Here is a 16621-nt window from a genome sequence, read left to right as displayed (position 1 = left end):
CTGAGAGAGCTGGATGATTCTTCATGCTGGAGAAGAGAACTTTCCTGGGAGGTCTTATCAACATGTATAAATACCTGATAGGAGGATGCAAAGTTGAGGCAGACTTTTTGCATGGTGACTAGGGAAAGAACAAAAAGCAGTGGACATAGACAGAAATCTCCTGTATCTCAATTCATCCTTACAGCAGAAATGTTTTCTGATGTTTAAATGAAACAGGTTGCTTGTAGAGGCTGTAGAGTCTCTGTTTTTGAAGATACTCAAAACTTGACAGGACACTGTACTGAACAATGTGCTCTGTTCAACACTACTTTGAGCAGGGAGTTATTCTAGATGATCTCTAGAGGGTGCTTCCACCTTCAGTGATTCGGTGATTTTTGGCATTGTTGAATTGTTAAATGCATGTTCCAGTTCCAAGCTGGATGCTCGGAAGTTCCTGTGAAGTATGAAGTAGAGTAGCTGTTGAATTCTTCTAACAGCTGATGTATTTTGAACCTGGGGGAAGCAGGAGTTGTTTCAGCTCTTTTTCTTTCCTCTGAAAAGAGGAAAGTGTTTGGACATATATAGAAACTGCAGCCAGAGAATTTGTAGGTATCTGACTCCTACAGGTAGGTTAGGGTGTCTTGAAATACATCTGGTTGTCTACAGCTCAGTGACTTCTTACTGTAATTTCTTTCATATTATGAAATAACTTGGTGAATTGCACAACTCTATGTTTGTGCAGTTAAACAGCTCTGGGGGCTTCTGCAGTTAGTGCATTCCTGAGAGTACTGAAGATTTTGTGATGGGTCATTATGGTGTGTTCTAGGACATGTTGAATGCAGTAGGCTTTGTATCATGCTTTTAAAATACACAGCACTAATATAACTCAGTATGCCTTGATGATTCTTCTTTATTAAACTTGTTTCAAGAAATCACAACAGGCATTAGCCAAAGGCCAAATCAATACAAATACAATTTCATCAGAGAAGTTCTTGCTTTTTAAAATAATGTTGTTTGGGTGTTGGTAGGTTCTTTTTTCTTCTGAAAGCTGCTTGTTTTATTCCTTCTAGTTTGTATGATTCTAATCTGTTGATATCAAGTCCTACCCTAACAGAAAACTACCTGTAATTCCATAGCCTCTATGCATTTTCTCTTTTTCTTAGTGTAAATGTGCTGTGTAGTGTTTAGGAAGGTGCTAAATTATGAGAATGGAAAAAAAACCAAACCAAAATATATACCATTTTATACTAATGGAGCATTTAAGGACTTCTGAAAGTAACTCATGAGGGTAGTACTGATAGCTTGCTGCTTTTAGAATGTCTTTCAAAAAATAAATGTACATGTTCTGTTTTGTTCCTTAAGCTGGTGGCTCACTTCCATACAGTATACAGACAGCACAGAAACAGCTGTGGTTGCATTCCTATTTTCAGTAAGTAGAACTCAATTCTTTGTTGTTTTTTTTTTTTAAGACTGTGTTTAAACTGACAATGCTGTAATGTTTGAGTGTTAAAAGCAAATTAAGTGGAAGTGGTTACAAACATGATATTTTTAAATTCCTTGAAATAAAAGCCTTTAGTTCCTTATCTGCTGGGTCTTATCTCCAAAACATAGTAGAAAACATGCTATTTACCTATAAAAAATTATACAGAATACTGTTGCTAATGCATTTAGGATTTTGTAAACTTTTATTTAAGTTTTTCTTCTTTGAACTGGAATAAAATACTTCTCTCTTTTATTTTTTAATTTACAGTTGTATTTCACTTTCCCCACTTGTGCCTCTGTATTAATAGGATTTCAGCTGAGCCACAGCAGGGTTAGGAAGGCACTTTTTTTGTTGTTATTGGGTGTTTTTTATCTTCTGTGTACAGCAGTTCTGCTGCAAAAATTCTCATTACCTTCTGGTAATATCTTTTGTTAAAGGTGCCTGACATTTTCTATTAAGAACTTCTTTCCATGTACTGCTAGTTTTGCCAAATTCTAACAGTCTGACATTCCATGCCGGATGTCTCCCTCAGCCTGAATCTTTAATAACTTAAACATGTTTTGAGAACAATGGGGAAAAGTTGTTTTGCAAAGATCAAAAAATTATTAATACATCCTGTAACCTCTTACAAGACCACAACATCCCATTCCTTTCATCAGAAACTTTTAACTCTTCCAGGTGGAAGTTGCTCTGGTAAGATAATTTACTAAAAAAGAGTATGCTAAGATGCAATATATTCAGGGGACTGAAACAGAATTGCTGGTTGCAGAAGGCATCCCTAATTCTGGAGTGAATGTGATTGCTGAATGTGCTCAGAGAGAACACTTTAAAAGCAGGAGACAAAGCCTCACATTCTTTTTGTCCGAGTTCCATTCCTTGGACATTAACCAGCAAAGCTCACAGCAGCAAAGGAAGAAAGTTACAATCACCTTCAAATTTTCAAGCTTGTTCAGTCATGATTCAAAAGGTGAGGAAATCATAAGTCTGGAGGTGTTTGTGCAGTCTTAATTTAGTTTCTGTAGTCATATACCTCATGAGAATCTTACTGGAAGAAAGATGTAACCTTTTTTTGATTAGTCTCTTATTTAATACTATTTTCAATAGTATTAAATAGAAGATAAGATGTTTTAAAGACTTGCCATAGTATAAAACTTTGAGCAGTAAAGGGATTAGAGAAATTTCTCTTTACTTCACTGGAAAATAGTACAAAACCAACAGGAAACTAGGGATTCTAACAGAGCAGAAAGGAAAAAAATACTTTCATTCTCAGGTTAGGGGAAGAAATAGCTCTGCTTTACAAGGAGGGAGAGATTAATGGAGTTGGAAAAGTGTGGAGTTCCATAGGGGAAGAGAAGTTTAGTTAGCTGGTTCTGTATCATATGTCATATCTTAGTTTGTTCTTCAGAAATAGACTTCAGTGTAGGTTGCATCAAAATATAAAGATTTCTAGTTAGTGTCAAATGTGTGGAGTGTGTCAGTTCTTGCCCTTTAGGAATACAGGACCAGTTCTTAGAAAGGGTTTTCTCTCTTTCATCAGGGGAGATGGGGTTGTTAAAGTTCATGGTCTTGACCCATGGTCTTGACCCATGAACTATAAAACCTCTTGAGTTTAACTTCACTAACTGTAAATGTTAGTCCTGAAAGTCAACTTAGGTAAATAATTCCAGCCCTTCCAAGTTAATCTTCTCAGGCTTTTAGATGAACACAGTGCACTTAAGAGGTTTTTCAGAGCTGATTAATTCTTTTCGATTTCCATTTTAGAAGAGAATGATAAGTTAGGCAAAGAGGATTGTGTTAACCAAAACTAGAGACTATTATATTCTAAACTGAGGAAAGAAAAGTCTCTGGGTGGAAGATGGTGTATTAGAAGCCTTCTTCCTGAATTTGAGTGAGGACTAACAGCTGTTAGTGGAAAGTGCTTCTAAATGCTGTGATTACATACCTTCAGTTATATACATTTATTTACTGCTTGTTTACAGTTTAGTTCTGTAATACTGATGCTGAATTAATCCAGCTTGTTGTTTTAAACTAGTTTTTATATATACATGTAGATATGATCTCTACTTTCTTAAGCTTTCAAATTTCTCAGCAGCTTAGGGGTACAGAAGAGGGAAGAGGAAGAGTAGTGTCATCTGTCTATCAGTTGCTCCCTGCCTCTATGTCATGGATAATAAATTGTAATAAACTTGGAGAATTTTATGAGGTTTAGTTTGGTGCCAAACTTGTGTGCTCAAAGTTATAACCATTGATAGCCTTCAGAGAAGAAATATTGGCCAGAAGTTTGGACTTACTTTCTTAAGTGCGAGCTGGAATGGAGGAATGGAAAAACTTGTTAGGAGAATCTGGCACACTGAGGAGAATATCTGTCTGAATTGGTTGTAAGGGAAAAAAAAATCCTACCCTTCTGACTACTAGTAAAATTGGAATTCAGGATTAAGAATTCTGTTAAATAAGGTATTTTCAACTTTTTGTCTGGGGGAATAAGTATTGAATGTGAGAAATATAGGTAGTGTTACTGGAAACATGACACTGTAGTATGGTATTTTTTAAACCTTAAAATAAAACCATACATGAAAAGAATTCTTATTCTTTTTCTAGCAAATGGTCAGCAGAAGTCTCAGGTCGAACTCGTGCTATACCTCACATTAAGACATACATGAGACTCTCTCCTGACTTCCAGAAGATTGCATGGTTCTTAGTAACAAGGTAAACAACTAATCAATACATCTCTCACTTAAGAACTTTATATATGACTTTTTTTGTCAACTGCAAGCCCAGGTGAGTTAACTGCCATAATCTCATAATACTTCAAATAGTGATATGAATTTTTGTCCATATTTAATAGAGTTTTTTAATGACAACAAAATTGCGTGTATTTTTTGGCTCTCAACTTGATCTACTTCATAGCAGATACTAATGAAGGATTAACTACAGCATAGTGCTGAATAACAAATTGAAACAAAAATACTTCTTTGATAAATACTTGTTTTCATAAGTATATCAAAGAACAAAATGCCAGGAGCAAAAGATACTGTTTAACACTCTGTACTAGAATGTAAAATGCAAAGCCACACTGTACTAAGTGTAACTAGTAATAACTGAGCTAACCTTTAATCTTCCCGATTAAAGGTTCAAATTGAAGCTATTTACAAATACGAAATTCCTTTCTGAAATGTGCAGAGAAGATTCAAAAAGCTGAATTTGTCTTGTAGATCTGTATGACACAAATAGGCTTGTATAATTATTCACATGTGTTGTATGAATGCTCTTTTGCATATTGTCTCTGCTGCTCCCACTGTGCTGTAAAAATAGCAATAAGGAATAACACCCAAGTCACTTTTTGTGAAAAGACTATTCTGATGGAATTTAAGTTCTGCTAGAAGAGCGTTGCTACAGATATTATTTAAACATTTTCTGCTTCACTGATATGCTTTGTTTCTCTTCATAGTGCCAATCTATCTAAAGCAGCTTGGGGAGCTCTGGAGAAAAATGGCAGCCAACTGATGATCCGTTCTTATGAACTTGGAGTTCTTTTCTTGCCTTCAGCATTTGTAAGTTCATAGTTCAAGTACAAATCCTGGAATATGACAGAAATCTGCAAATATTTATGAATACAAGCGTGACTGAGTAATCTAATCAGTGGGTTCTGTGTTTCTAGGTTAGAGAGCTAATAGGAAATGGAGTTTATATGGGGCACTTATAGTCTGTTTTTCTACACAGCAGATATGGATTTGGTGTTGCTGTGACTTCTGTCATGATACTGAAAAGCAATAATGTTTATAAATTGTAACATATACCCTAAATGTTGCTGGAAAGGATGATCAAACCTTTTTCATACTTTTTTAAAATAGGCTGTACGTGCATATTCACACTGAAGTGAGGTCGTGACTTGAAAAACAATTCCTAATGTTACACTGATTGCTGTTCTTGCTTGTTCCTGAAATACATTTGCAAAGTCATATGACTGTCTCTTAAAACATCAGGTTCCTTATTGAACTATACTTGCTGGTTTTTAGCCCTCCACAGAATCCTGTGGTAATGAGTCTTGTGAGTTAGTTGTACATTATATTTAAGATAAAAAGCTTCCCTTTTATGCTTAGGTTGAGTTTTGTCTTGCTTAGATCCACTACCTGATAGTGAGATGTGAGATTTTGCTTCCTGTGGCTGATTCCTCCTTCTCTCTGGTGAACCTGTTAGTAACAACATGTTATCATCGACAGATAGTCTGTGATCAGAAACCACTCAAACTCCTTCCTGTGTGAAATTTCTTTCCCAGAGAAAAGATTGCAAGTTTCTCTGAAACAGCATTTGTTTGCTGAAAGTTCTTAGAAATATTTTTCTGATGAAGAATGTATCTTTCCTAGATAATGTTTGCGGATGATCACGTAATGTTCTGTCATTTCTGCTGATTAGTAGTGTACTCCCAAATGAATATTTACTAATGTTATGACATTGTAAAAATGTTTGCTTACCATAACTGGATAATTGTAATCTCCTAAGATTGCAATATTAAGATTGATAGTTTCTGACTGCAGCTAAAGAACTCCTTTATCTCACTCTTGACATTTATGATGAGTTTGCATAGTACTGAGGTTTCTGATATTGTGAACCTTAGAGACATTATTTTCCAGCATGGTTTATGTGGAAGACAACTTTTAGAGAAAATGTGTTTATCAGAGTGAAACAAGAAAAATCCTATAACTTCTTATAGTAGGAGGCATTGGGTTTTATATCTCTGAGCTCTAAAAAAAGCAGACATCACTTGCATAAACAACTAGTAATAACAGAAAAATAAAACATTGAAGCAGTTAGTTACTTATTATTAAGTTAATATAATTAATCCAATTTCTATACATACAGTGGATCAGAACAACAATAAAAGTTATTTACACAAACCTGGCCAAGATCTTGATCTCACCGAGTAGTTGTAGGGTGAGTTCAGATTTGCAGAAAGGATGCTGACACTCTTGCGGTTGTGATAATCATTTTTGTTTGTTCAAGGCCTCTCTTCCTAAAACCTACAACTGCTACAGGCTTAGGCTCTCAGCCTGGAGAGAATAATATATGGTGAAGCTTTGCTGCAACTCAAGATCATGTTTTGGTGACAAGTAAGTTGCTCTACTTCTCTGACTCAGCAGATAAGTGTATTAGATAATTAACTGCCCGATAAGATAGGTTGGAATCTGGCATCTCAAACATGTCAAAGCAATAGATTACCTTAACATGTGAAACTACATCATTTGACCCTACCACGAGAGTAGCCTGTCCATGGCTGTCTCTACTCTCTTAATTGTACTGGCATCAGTGCTTAGTGGACACCTTGTGCTTTAAACCAGCTCAGACTGGCCAAAACCAAATTGCACAAGTTTCCGTGAACCAGCTGAACATGATCAGATGAGTGCTAATGCAAGGAAGAAGTAGGAAAGGCAAGTTCAAGGGGGCAGAGTGCAGGAAGGTGAGCATGAGATCATATTGAGATAGCCTTCATTTGGCCTGGTTTTGGAACCATGCCTAGGGAGAAAGCTGATCAGTGAAGTTTTGGGTGGAAAATATGCATAAATGGCTAGGATTTGGATGAGGATGTATTGTGCTCTATAAATGGTGAAGCCAAGCCCCCAGATCTCTCCCTTTTTGTCACACTGGTTACTTTAAAGTAGCCATTGTTGGGGTAGAAGAAGGATTTTTTTTTTTTTTATTATATCAAAGGAACATCTCAAAACATTGTGATCAAAAGCAGATACTGCTTATGGAAAAGTATAATGGTCGGACATGTATGTAGTAGTTTATCCCTGAAGATTTCTTGATTTCTGTTCTGTGAACATCTTTCGTCTTCTCTTAGAAGTCTGTAGCTTTTAGCATTGACAGTCTATTCTGGCTGAGTTCCACAACTTGACAATGTCACGAAACAGTGTTCTGAAAATTACTCATTTGATGGTTTTCTTTTCCTGCATTGAAAGAGAAAATAACTCTGTGATCCCTAATCACCTTTTCCATGCCTCTCTTTCCATAGACCTTTATCTGTTTCTAGACTAAAAGGTTGTTAGCCTGCTCACCTGTTCTTAGGGTGGAGATGATTTGATCATTTTTGCTGCTTTTCTCTATTTTTTTTCCTCTGTATCACTTGGGTTGGAAGGGTACTGAGTGGAGGGACAAAGGTTGCACTTAAGATGGAAATATAATTATGGAGAAACAGATGCAGGTATAAATCTGTTCTCAAGGTTCTCTTCACTGGGTCTGTTGGCCTGCTGTATTTTTTGCAAAGTGATGTGGAATTAGTTAGCTTCTGATGGTTTTTCAGCAAGTGAACGAGAGAGTTGTTCATGTAGAATTGACAGAAGCGTGACATCATTCGGATATATCACACATCATGAAAAGGTTTAATTTGTTGTCAAATAAATTAATTAAAATGTATGCAATGTAAAGATGCATTGTGGAAGTATAATGGTTTCTCTGTACAGCCCTCACAATTTTTGTTTTTGTGAATTATAGAAAACTCCTATGCAGGTAACTGTAGTGAAATAGTCTTATGTTTGAATCTCAGACCTCAGAATAACAGTACATATTTTGGAAGAGAATAGTTAATTCTTTTCATCCCAGTTTCCTACATATTGATACTTAATTGTAAAGACTGGCAACCTGAAGACAAGTTGTCACCTGTCAGTAGTCACATTGTATGGTGCATTTGGGAGCAAAGCAGGGAGGGAAACTGCAGCTGATTTCCTTTCTTCGTTGAGAAGTACCTGCAGAGACACGCAAGGAAGTAGTCAGAAAGAAAAATACAAATGCTTGGCTGATGTACATGCAGCTATCTGATATTCAAGTTGCACTGCTTAGCTTGCAAATCTGTCCTCTGTATATGTCCCGCAGTTAGCTCTGCATAAAAAGTGCTTCTTCGATGACTTGGTCTGGTTGTCACACTGGTTCACTGTGGTTTTAGCATGCTGTGTGGCAGAGTAGTCTTAGGTGAAGATAACAGAGAACTAGGAATAGACTAAAATTTTTAGAAACAGAAAAGTTTGTTTGCAACTAAAGTTATACAAAATACAAACTAGATGAAGTGCTTTGAATAAGTGAGCATTCCTAGGCCTTGAGAGACTCACCATGCTCTAGCTATTGGAATGCTGATTTAACACTGCCAATTTCTGGTAGTTCTGTTTCTTCAAGTTGTTTTATCTTAAAGCTAATGACACTTATTCTGGTAGAAGTTCAGACTTAGCATCATAGCATCACACAATCACTTAGATTGGAAAAAGTCCTTTAAGATCATACAGTCCAACCATTAAAATATCCCTGGCAGTGATGGTAATTGAACCTGTGTCCCAGAATAGAGTGGAGCCTTAATCCTGCACCTTGGCATGTTTGGCCATGGCTACCCTGGTGTACTTGTGTAGCACACACTTAATGTTACTCATCTTAAGAACTCCTCTAGCATTGTGGCTTGTGCCTTCTATTTTCTGCTGAATACAAATTTGGAAGTGGATCATTCCTCACCTGCTATCAGTTGACTGCCAGTTTTTGTCTTTTTTTTTTTTTTTTAAGATGCTTCCAAAATTATGCTTTGAGGTTGGGTCTTGGCCTGGTGTGCTAATACAGACTCTCAGAAATATGCCAAATGGTTGTTCTTAACATAGCAACAGCTGTTATCATTTACAATTCTAGTGTTTAGGGAAAAATCAGCTGATGCTGACATTTTGATCAATAGAAGCTTGTGATCCAAACTGTTTATAGAATTCATGTCCTGTGTTTGAACTACATTTTCCTTTCTGTCTCAATTTCTATTTTGTACTTCCTACATCTACACTCCCTCTCTTTTTCAACTTGCTGTTTCAGCTGCTGGGGGATTCCTTTCCAGAGGCTGAAATAAAGTACATCTTTGACAGGTAAAACATGTTGAGAGAATTCCATCATCTAAAAGCATAGAGTTCTGGGAAGCATGTTCCAGTAACTACTTTGTTTGAAAAATCTTGAAAGTGACTAATGGAAAGCTTTTTAAGTAAATAGTTCCTCCTCATACCTTCTGTGTCTGATAAGATTGTAAGGTAAACTGAGCTTGAATATAAAAGTTGGTGGAATACTTAAATCTTTTTAAAGATTTGTTGAATATGGTACTAACCACTCAGCTTTTGGAAATATAAGCTCACAAAAACAAAACAGTTGCTATTAAACTGAAAACTTACCCATAATTGCCTACCTAGGGCTATCAAATGCTACAATTACATTTAGATAATCAATCCCAGACAACTAACAACAGTATTTCAGATTCTGAAATGCTGTATTTGATGGTAAGTACTCACTGTTAATGAGTTGACTGTGATCATTATAATTGACTGTGGGGCTGGGCATATGAACTGAGTCTGGATTAGAGAGCAGCCAGGCATGGTCAGTGAGATCATCAGAACTGAACTGCTTAAATTTTTGCGGAGTTCACATAACTGAACCAGGCACCTTCCATCATAGCTCAACCAAAATTAAGTAGGTTAAGCTCTTTGACTGTAACATTAGCTTCCAAGGTAATGTAGTACCCCTTTCTTGGATTTCTCTAGTTTCCCAACCACGAAATGGTGGGAAATATTAACGTTTTAAAATATATTCTTTGAGCAGCAGTTGCAAAGCAAAATAAAACTGTGGAGGGAAAAATTCTGAAAGAATAGAATATGGCTGAGGAAAACTTACAAGGCAGGCAGAATTATTTTAGGCAAGATCCTGCTGCTTGTTTTTTGGAAACAGCAGTGAGAGCTGTCAACATTCGGGAAATGCTCAAAACAGACAAAGTGTGTGAATTAGTTCAATTTCTGTGTGAAGATAGACACATGAGTTATTTTTAAAAGCATGTGAATCTCCTCAGAGAGCCTTGGTAAAGAATGTATTCCATAAACTAGACTCTTACTCCAGGGTGTTTTGAGGAAAACTAAATATCTTTTCTTAGATTAGTATTTCCTTAATGGAAGGTCTCTATAGTTTAAATTCTGACATGAATAAAACAATTTAGAGATAAACTGATGAAGTGAAGCAGCTTTGGAGGATAGCATCAGAGAAGAAATAAGGCTTTCAGAGGAGAGGAAAATATAACTGCTGACTACTGAGGAAGAACAGGCAGAGGAAAGCAAAGTGTGGAACAAGAGAAGGAAATAAAATGCTTGAAAAGAAAGATGCTGAAGTAATAACAAGGCATGGAGTGTAGAAGAAACTAAGCAGAAACAAAAATTATTACTAGATTGAAAAAAAGGATGTATAACAGGGGTAAAAAAAATGAAAAATGTCCTACAATTAGTGCTTTTTTTCCGTTCATGTTGAGTGAAAACACTTCTATGAACTTTAGAGTGAATACATGCAACATAGTTTGTGATACTTGAATTAAACTGCCGTTACTTTGTACGTAGAGGCTGAAATAGGTGTTGTCCTGCACTCTGTGCTTTGATCACAAGGTTACGCAAGTTTCAAACTCGGATGGTGCCAGGCAGCAGCTTTGTAATTTTGGTGCTCTTGATCAGGCAGGAGTATGAAGTTCATTGTAGAATAAGAACCATCTCACAGTATAGCAGAGAAACCTTCTCTGCCATTCCACACTTATCCCATAGCTGCATGTAGAAGACAGAGAGAAGCTCACAGGCTCTTGGGGCAGTCAAACCTCATACATGCCATTTTAGCTGACAATTTCAATGTCATCTTGTGAGGGGTATCTAGGACTGCACACTACCCAGACCCTCCACCAACTGAAACCTGACTACTGTGAGTTCTGAAAAAAGCTCTTGGCACCACCACCACTTACACAGTTCCTGTAGTTTGTGAGCTATAGAATCGCTGCCGTATTTCATGTTCTTTCCACTACAGACAGAAGTATGGTTATTTTCATTTTACATGGAATTTCTGCCAACCTCTGAATGATTCCAGTTCATTGCAAGTAAAGCTACACAACTTGATTGTTGTATTTTTTTATAAATAATTATGATTTTTCGCAGTCAATTTCAAACCCTTAGATGTTTGTGAGCTTTTAAAAGTAATCTTCTTATATTTACATTGGTTTGTTTTGAACCTATTGCTTGTTACTTATAGACTAAGATCCACAAAATACTGTGTCCTGGTTTTAATGAATTTTTATGAAAATTCACCTGACTCTAATGGTAAAAGAAGAAGTTCAAAATGGATTTTCGTTTGCACAGTCCTTTAGCATGGATCGTGTGTTTGTTTCTTTTGCTTAAAAGTCAGTGGCTTTTGCCTAGTCTTTGAAATAATACGTAATGTTTCTTACATAATAACTGGTGGTTTGCTCTTACTTTGTGTCATGAGACAAAAGAAACATCTGTATTCTAAAGCAGATTCTTGAACTGACTTGCTAGAACTGCTGTAATACAGCTTGACATTGGCAGCTCTCCTTTTTCTTTGTTACTATGCTTCTTGAAAATTAAAGAAAAAATTATAAAGCTGCATTGATTCCCATGCTTTTTGTCATCTTGTAAATGTTGGTTTCTCCAACTTAAAATGATAACATTTGATGATGTAATACTTCAGTGAAGAAAAACTTGTGGTATTGTATGTAGACAGGAATCTAAATTCAGCCAGCATGTATGTTTGAATACAATGGGATTTTTTAGTGGTAATTAAGATGCTTCCTTGTGCTATCACAAAACAGTAATGCAGTAAAACTTGGACTGATGGACCGTGGAGATTGGGTGAAGTGTAAGTTCATATTTGGACATGACCTACTCGCAGCCCAGAAAGCCAGCTCTATCCTGGGCTGCATCAAAAGCAGCATGGACAGCAGGTCAAGGGAGAGGATTCTGCCCTTCTACTCTGCTCTTGAGGATCCCACCTGAAGTACTGCAACCAGATCTGGGACCCTCAGCACAGGAAAGACCTGTTGGAGCGGATCCAGAGGAGGGCCACAGAAGTGGTCAGAGAGGTGGAGCACCTCTCCTCTGAGAAAAGGCTGGGAGAGCTGAGATTGTTCAACCTGGAGAAGAGAAGGCTCAAAGGAAATCTTATTGCAGCCTTTAGTAGCTGAAGAGGGCTTGTAGGAAAGGTGGAGACAGACTTTTAGTAGGACCTGTAGGGACAGGACAAGGGTTTTAAACTAAAAGAGGGTAGATTTAGATGAGATACAAAGAAGAAATTTTTTACTGTGAGCATGATAAAACACTGGCATAGGTTCCCCCGAGAGGTGGTAGATGCCCCATCCCAGGGAATGTTCAAAGTCAGGTTGGATTGCGCTCTGAACAAGCTGATCTAGTGAAAGATGCCTTGCTCAGTGCAGAGGGATGGACTCAGATGACCTTTGAACTTCCCATTCCAAACTATTCTATGATTTTAGACAGAAAAATATAGCTGTTAGTTATATCTTAAAAATAAATAATAAAAACTTGATAGCCTTTAAACTTCTGTTCTAATCAATTTGTACTTGATTAACAATAGGCTATTTGAAATCTCAAAATTGCATTTGTATAACTCACTACAGTTGATGAATGGGATCCAACTTTTCTGCAGAAGTGGCTAAGCAATAATGTCTGCCCAAGTTATTTGAATCACTTTAAATCTCTTTTCCCTTGTATTGTATTATAGCTTTTTTTTCTTTTTATAGTCCTTAAACTTGTTTGACAGTAATGCTGTCATTCTGAGTGTATTCTTTGGAGCTTTTATGCAAGCAGTTTCAAACCTTCATTAAATTTTTTAGGGTCCAGGGATGATGTTACCCAAGATATCTGAAAAGCACAGATTTGAAGACTTGTTTCTATAACAAAGAGTGAATTCTAGTGCAGTTCATGAAACACTGATTAACTAACTACTGTGCTCATGGTGAAACTAAGCAGCAAAGAGAATTTTTAAAGCTTTTCACTTTAGTTAAATATTAAACACCAAAGGTACTCACCTAGTGAATATGGAAATCGATATATGTGTAATGGTCGGAGAAGACAGAGTATATCCATGTGTGAGGCCAAGCCAGTGAATGTACTAGAGAAGAGCCTGAAATAGTAGAAGTAAGGGAAGCTGAAGACAGGAAGGTGCTTCAGGAAGTATCTAATCTCAGTAATGGAGGCAAAACATTTTGTTTATTAAAATAATTTATTGAGAAAGCATCTATTCTCGATTAGGTTTGTCTTTTCCCCATAAACTAATAAGTCTTTCTTCTATATGTTTCCCTACTTTCACAGGGACTGGACAAAGGATACTTTCATGTAGGAGGAAGAAAGCTTCCAGAAAAGAAAGATTCAGCAACATATTTTCCTGTACCTTATGACCTGCCACCAGAGCAGTATGGAAGCAAAGGTAAGATGTGTCTTCAGAAGAAAAATGGGTGTATTATACATGAAGCAAACTAATTTGAGTAATTCTGAGTCAACTGAATACTGCTGTGTTCTAAAGCTTTATTTTAACATTTTTGTGGCATGACTGTATTTGATATGGTATCAGTCCATGTTCTGCTAGTGACTTCAAAGAAAGCAACTATAAAGTTCTTTAGTTTTAATTTTTTTCTTTATTGTTGTTTAAGTTTTAGATTAACAACTTCAACACTATTTTTCATTCCTCCTCTAGGGTTCTTATGTGCATTAGGAAAGTAGATATGCTTTATGTAATCAAAATGTTTTTCTGCAGAAATAATGGAGGAAGGAGTGTTGAAAGGGGAATGTTTGGAAGCGAGCAGGCATGAGTTAAAAACAATCCTCTGGAAGTGGAGTACTAAGAAAATACTATAGAGCAAATGTGAAAGAATTGCTGCAAATCAGAAGAAGAGTTGCTTTTGATCCATTCTATACTTCATAGGCTATATTTCATAACACTTAAAGAGGTTTACAAAATCTCAACTTTCTCAGTTTCCGAGACTATCTCTGGAATATACAAATCAGGAAAGTGATAAGGAAGTGCAGCTATGTGGTGATGACGGCACAAAAATCTAAAAATATATTGAGGATAATAGTGTTGATGCACAACCTGAAATACTTGGTAAGAGTCAATTTCTGTATTTTTGTTCTTAAAGATAATGTCAAAAGATTGTAACTTCTCTTTTGAGAAACCTTAATCTAAAAAAGACATCCTCTATAGCAGAGCTTGAAATAACAGTAAGTGTTTATAGAAACTCACATCTTTCTGTACATTTTTGAACTAATAAATGATGTGGGGAGAAACAATGTTTAAACGCTAAGAAGTCAGTAGACTTCAGTGGAGTCTTATATAGTAAATAAAAGGGTTTCAGGGTGATGGGAGTCCTGCAGCAGGATCAGAGCCTGTGAGCATGATGCTTCTTGCTGTGGTTGAAGTAAGAAGGTTTCACCAGCATACTCTTCATCAGGTGACCTGTAGTAAACACCAATCATGAAGTTTCCTTTGTTGGCTTGACCTCCAGTTTTTTGACCCACAAGCTCTCACTCACATTGCAGCTTTTCAAGCACAGCTCTGTGCAGTCAATACACTTTTTTATATATAGATGAAATCCCTGTCTCTCTTCCTTGCCTGTCCCTCCTGAACAGCTGATAGCCATTGATTGCAGTGCTCCAGGTATGTGATTTGTGCCCCCAAGTTTCAGTGATATCAATTAGATCACAGCTTTCTAGCTGCATAGTGGCTTACAACTCCTGTGTATCATCCAGGCTGTGTGCGTTGGTGTACAGGCACTTCAGCTGGGCTGCTGATCATGTCACCTTTTTAGAGGAACAAGCCCCAATTCCTTTGCAGTATTTCACAGGTGTTTCCCTGTTGTTTCCTAATGCAGCAGCAGCCTCTGGCTCTTCTGTGTTGTTCAAATCTCCATCCTCTTTTACCACTGAGTCTAGAATAAAGCCCTGCTTACAGTTCTGGCCAGCTTGTTGACAAAGAGGCTCTTGCCCCACTTGGTCAGGTGAATCCCTTCAGCTTCCAGCAAACCTGACTTCTCATCAGTAGGTCCATGATCATAGAAGTCAAAACCTTAAGTATGGCAGCAGCTACACAGCCTGGCATTCACCTCTTCAATATGATGTATGTTCTGTAGCCTGGAAAAAATGATTGTTCTGCTCTCAAGAGCTCACTACTTACCTAGAAGAAGTCCTAAGTGGTATTTCAGTTTTCCCAGAGAAAAAATACTGGCTCAATGTAGAAATGATAATAAAAGCTTTTTATGCTGTTTTATTTAGTATAAACCAACTCTATCCATTTTAGTACTGTTAATGTGTTGGGGAGCAGTGGCAGGGGTTGTGCCTGGGTTACAAGCCAACTACAGAGCAAGAACATACTACAACTAGCAATTGTGCCCTAGGATATGTATGCACTGTCTGCTTGTTAACTGATGCTCAAACTCACGGTTTTGGAAGGTTTTTCTAAAAGGTCATACTTAGGTTTTTTTAAATTTTAAAACAAAGATTAACAATTAGAATTTGTGTGTATTCTTAAATGTGTTTCATGTACTGTCTTCCTTGTGCAAAAACGTACTTGTATAGTTAATATTATTCTTGGTTTAGTTCTAGCATTTAACCTACTGTGTCAGTGAGCTTTATGCGTATTTCAACTTCATTGCAAAAAAAAATTTCACATTAACTTTTTTCACATTCTGCATGGAAAACTTACTTCTGTAGAGGACTCATTTGACTAGTTCAGGTTTTGTGTTCCAACTTTCTCCGGTGATATGAACAGATGTCAGAATTCAGGTTGTCTAGGCTTTGGCAGTGGAAGTAAAGTCAGCTGCCTGTGCCCTTTCACATCTCTTTCCTGAATATTCTATTTCAGTTCCTTGGCCTCATTGTGGAAAAGATGTTTAAAGAATTCCCATGTTGTGGGATGGACTCATAAAATAATCTGCCCTTAACAATACAGTTGTCAACTCTCAAACTCTCTGGAGAGTGATATAAATAGATTTATTTTAATAAAGTCTTGAGAAGCAGAAATGCAAGTAATTATCCTTTCCCTAAAGAAACCATATTGACTGATCCCTGTAATTGAAGGAGAAAAGGCTCTGGGGGATTTTCCATTAACTCAGATTCTCTAACCATGGGAAAACAAAATACACATCACTTTCATATAATCAGAAAATTCCTATTAGGAGCAGGAGGGAGGAGAAGCGGGTGAAATAATGAAGAGATGGTCAGGAAGAAGGCTGTGTATTTGCTATGTAAAGTTCTAAGTAGAATATAGGTATTCCAAAGTACATTGTTTTTTCCTGTACAGATTCTAGTCATGGATCAAATATACTTGGAG

At 36.8% G+C, this 16621-nt stretch overlaps 1 protein-coding gene across 3 annotated transcripts in view; it reads left to right on the top strand.

Moving 5' to 3' along the window:
• Positions 1 to 16621, top strand: part of TDP1 (tyrosyl-DNA phosphodiesterase 1) — a 41546-nt gene that overhangs the window by 16373 nt on the left and 8552 nt on the right. For 2 of the 3 annotated variants that reach the window (XM_051806635.1, XM_051806636.1), the window contains 4 exons: positions 1342 to 1408; positions 4061 to 4168; positions 4911 to 5013; positions 13609 to 13723. In XM_051806635.1, coding sequence (XP_051662595.1) covers positions 1342 to 1408; positions 4061 to 4168; positions 4911 to 5013; positions 13609 to 13723 — 393 coding nt within the window. Of the gene's footprint in view, positions 1 to 1341; positions 1409 to 4060; positions 4169 to 4910; positions 5014 to 6463; positions 6571 to 13608; positions 13724 to 16621 lie in introns of those variants that run through there. The other variant, XM_051806637.1, reaches the window with a different exon arrangement.

This window comes from Manacus candei, unplaced genomic scaffold (genome assembly GCF_025592945.1).
Source record: "Manacus candei isolate 608988 ecotype Guabito, Panama unplaced genomic scaffold, ASM2559294v1 h1tg000067l, whole genome shotgun sequence".
Classification (NCBI taxonomy): domain Eukaryota; kingdom Metazoa; phylum Chordata; class Aves; order Passeriformes; family Pipridae; genus Manacus; species Manacus candei.
The sequence above is the reverse complement of the archived record's forward strand: the minus strand, read 5'-3'. Positions and strand labels throughout refer to the sequence as shown.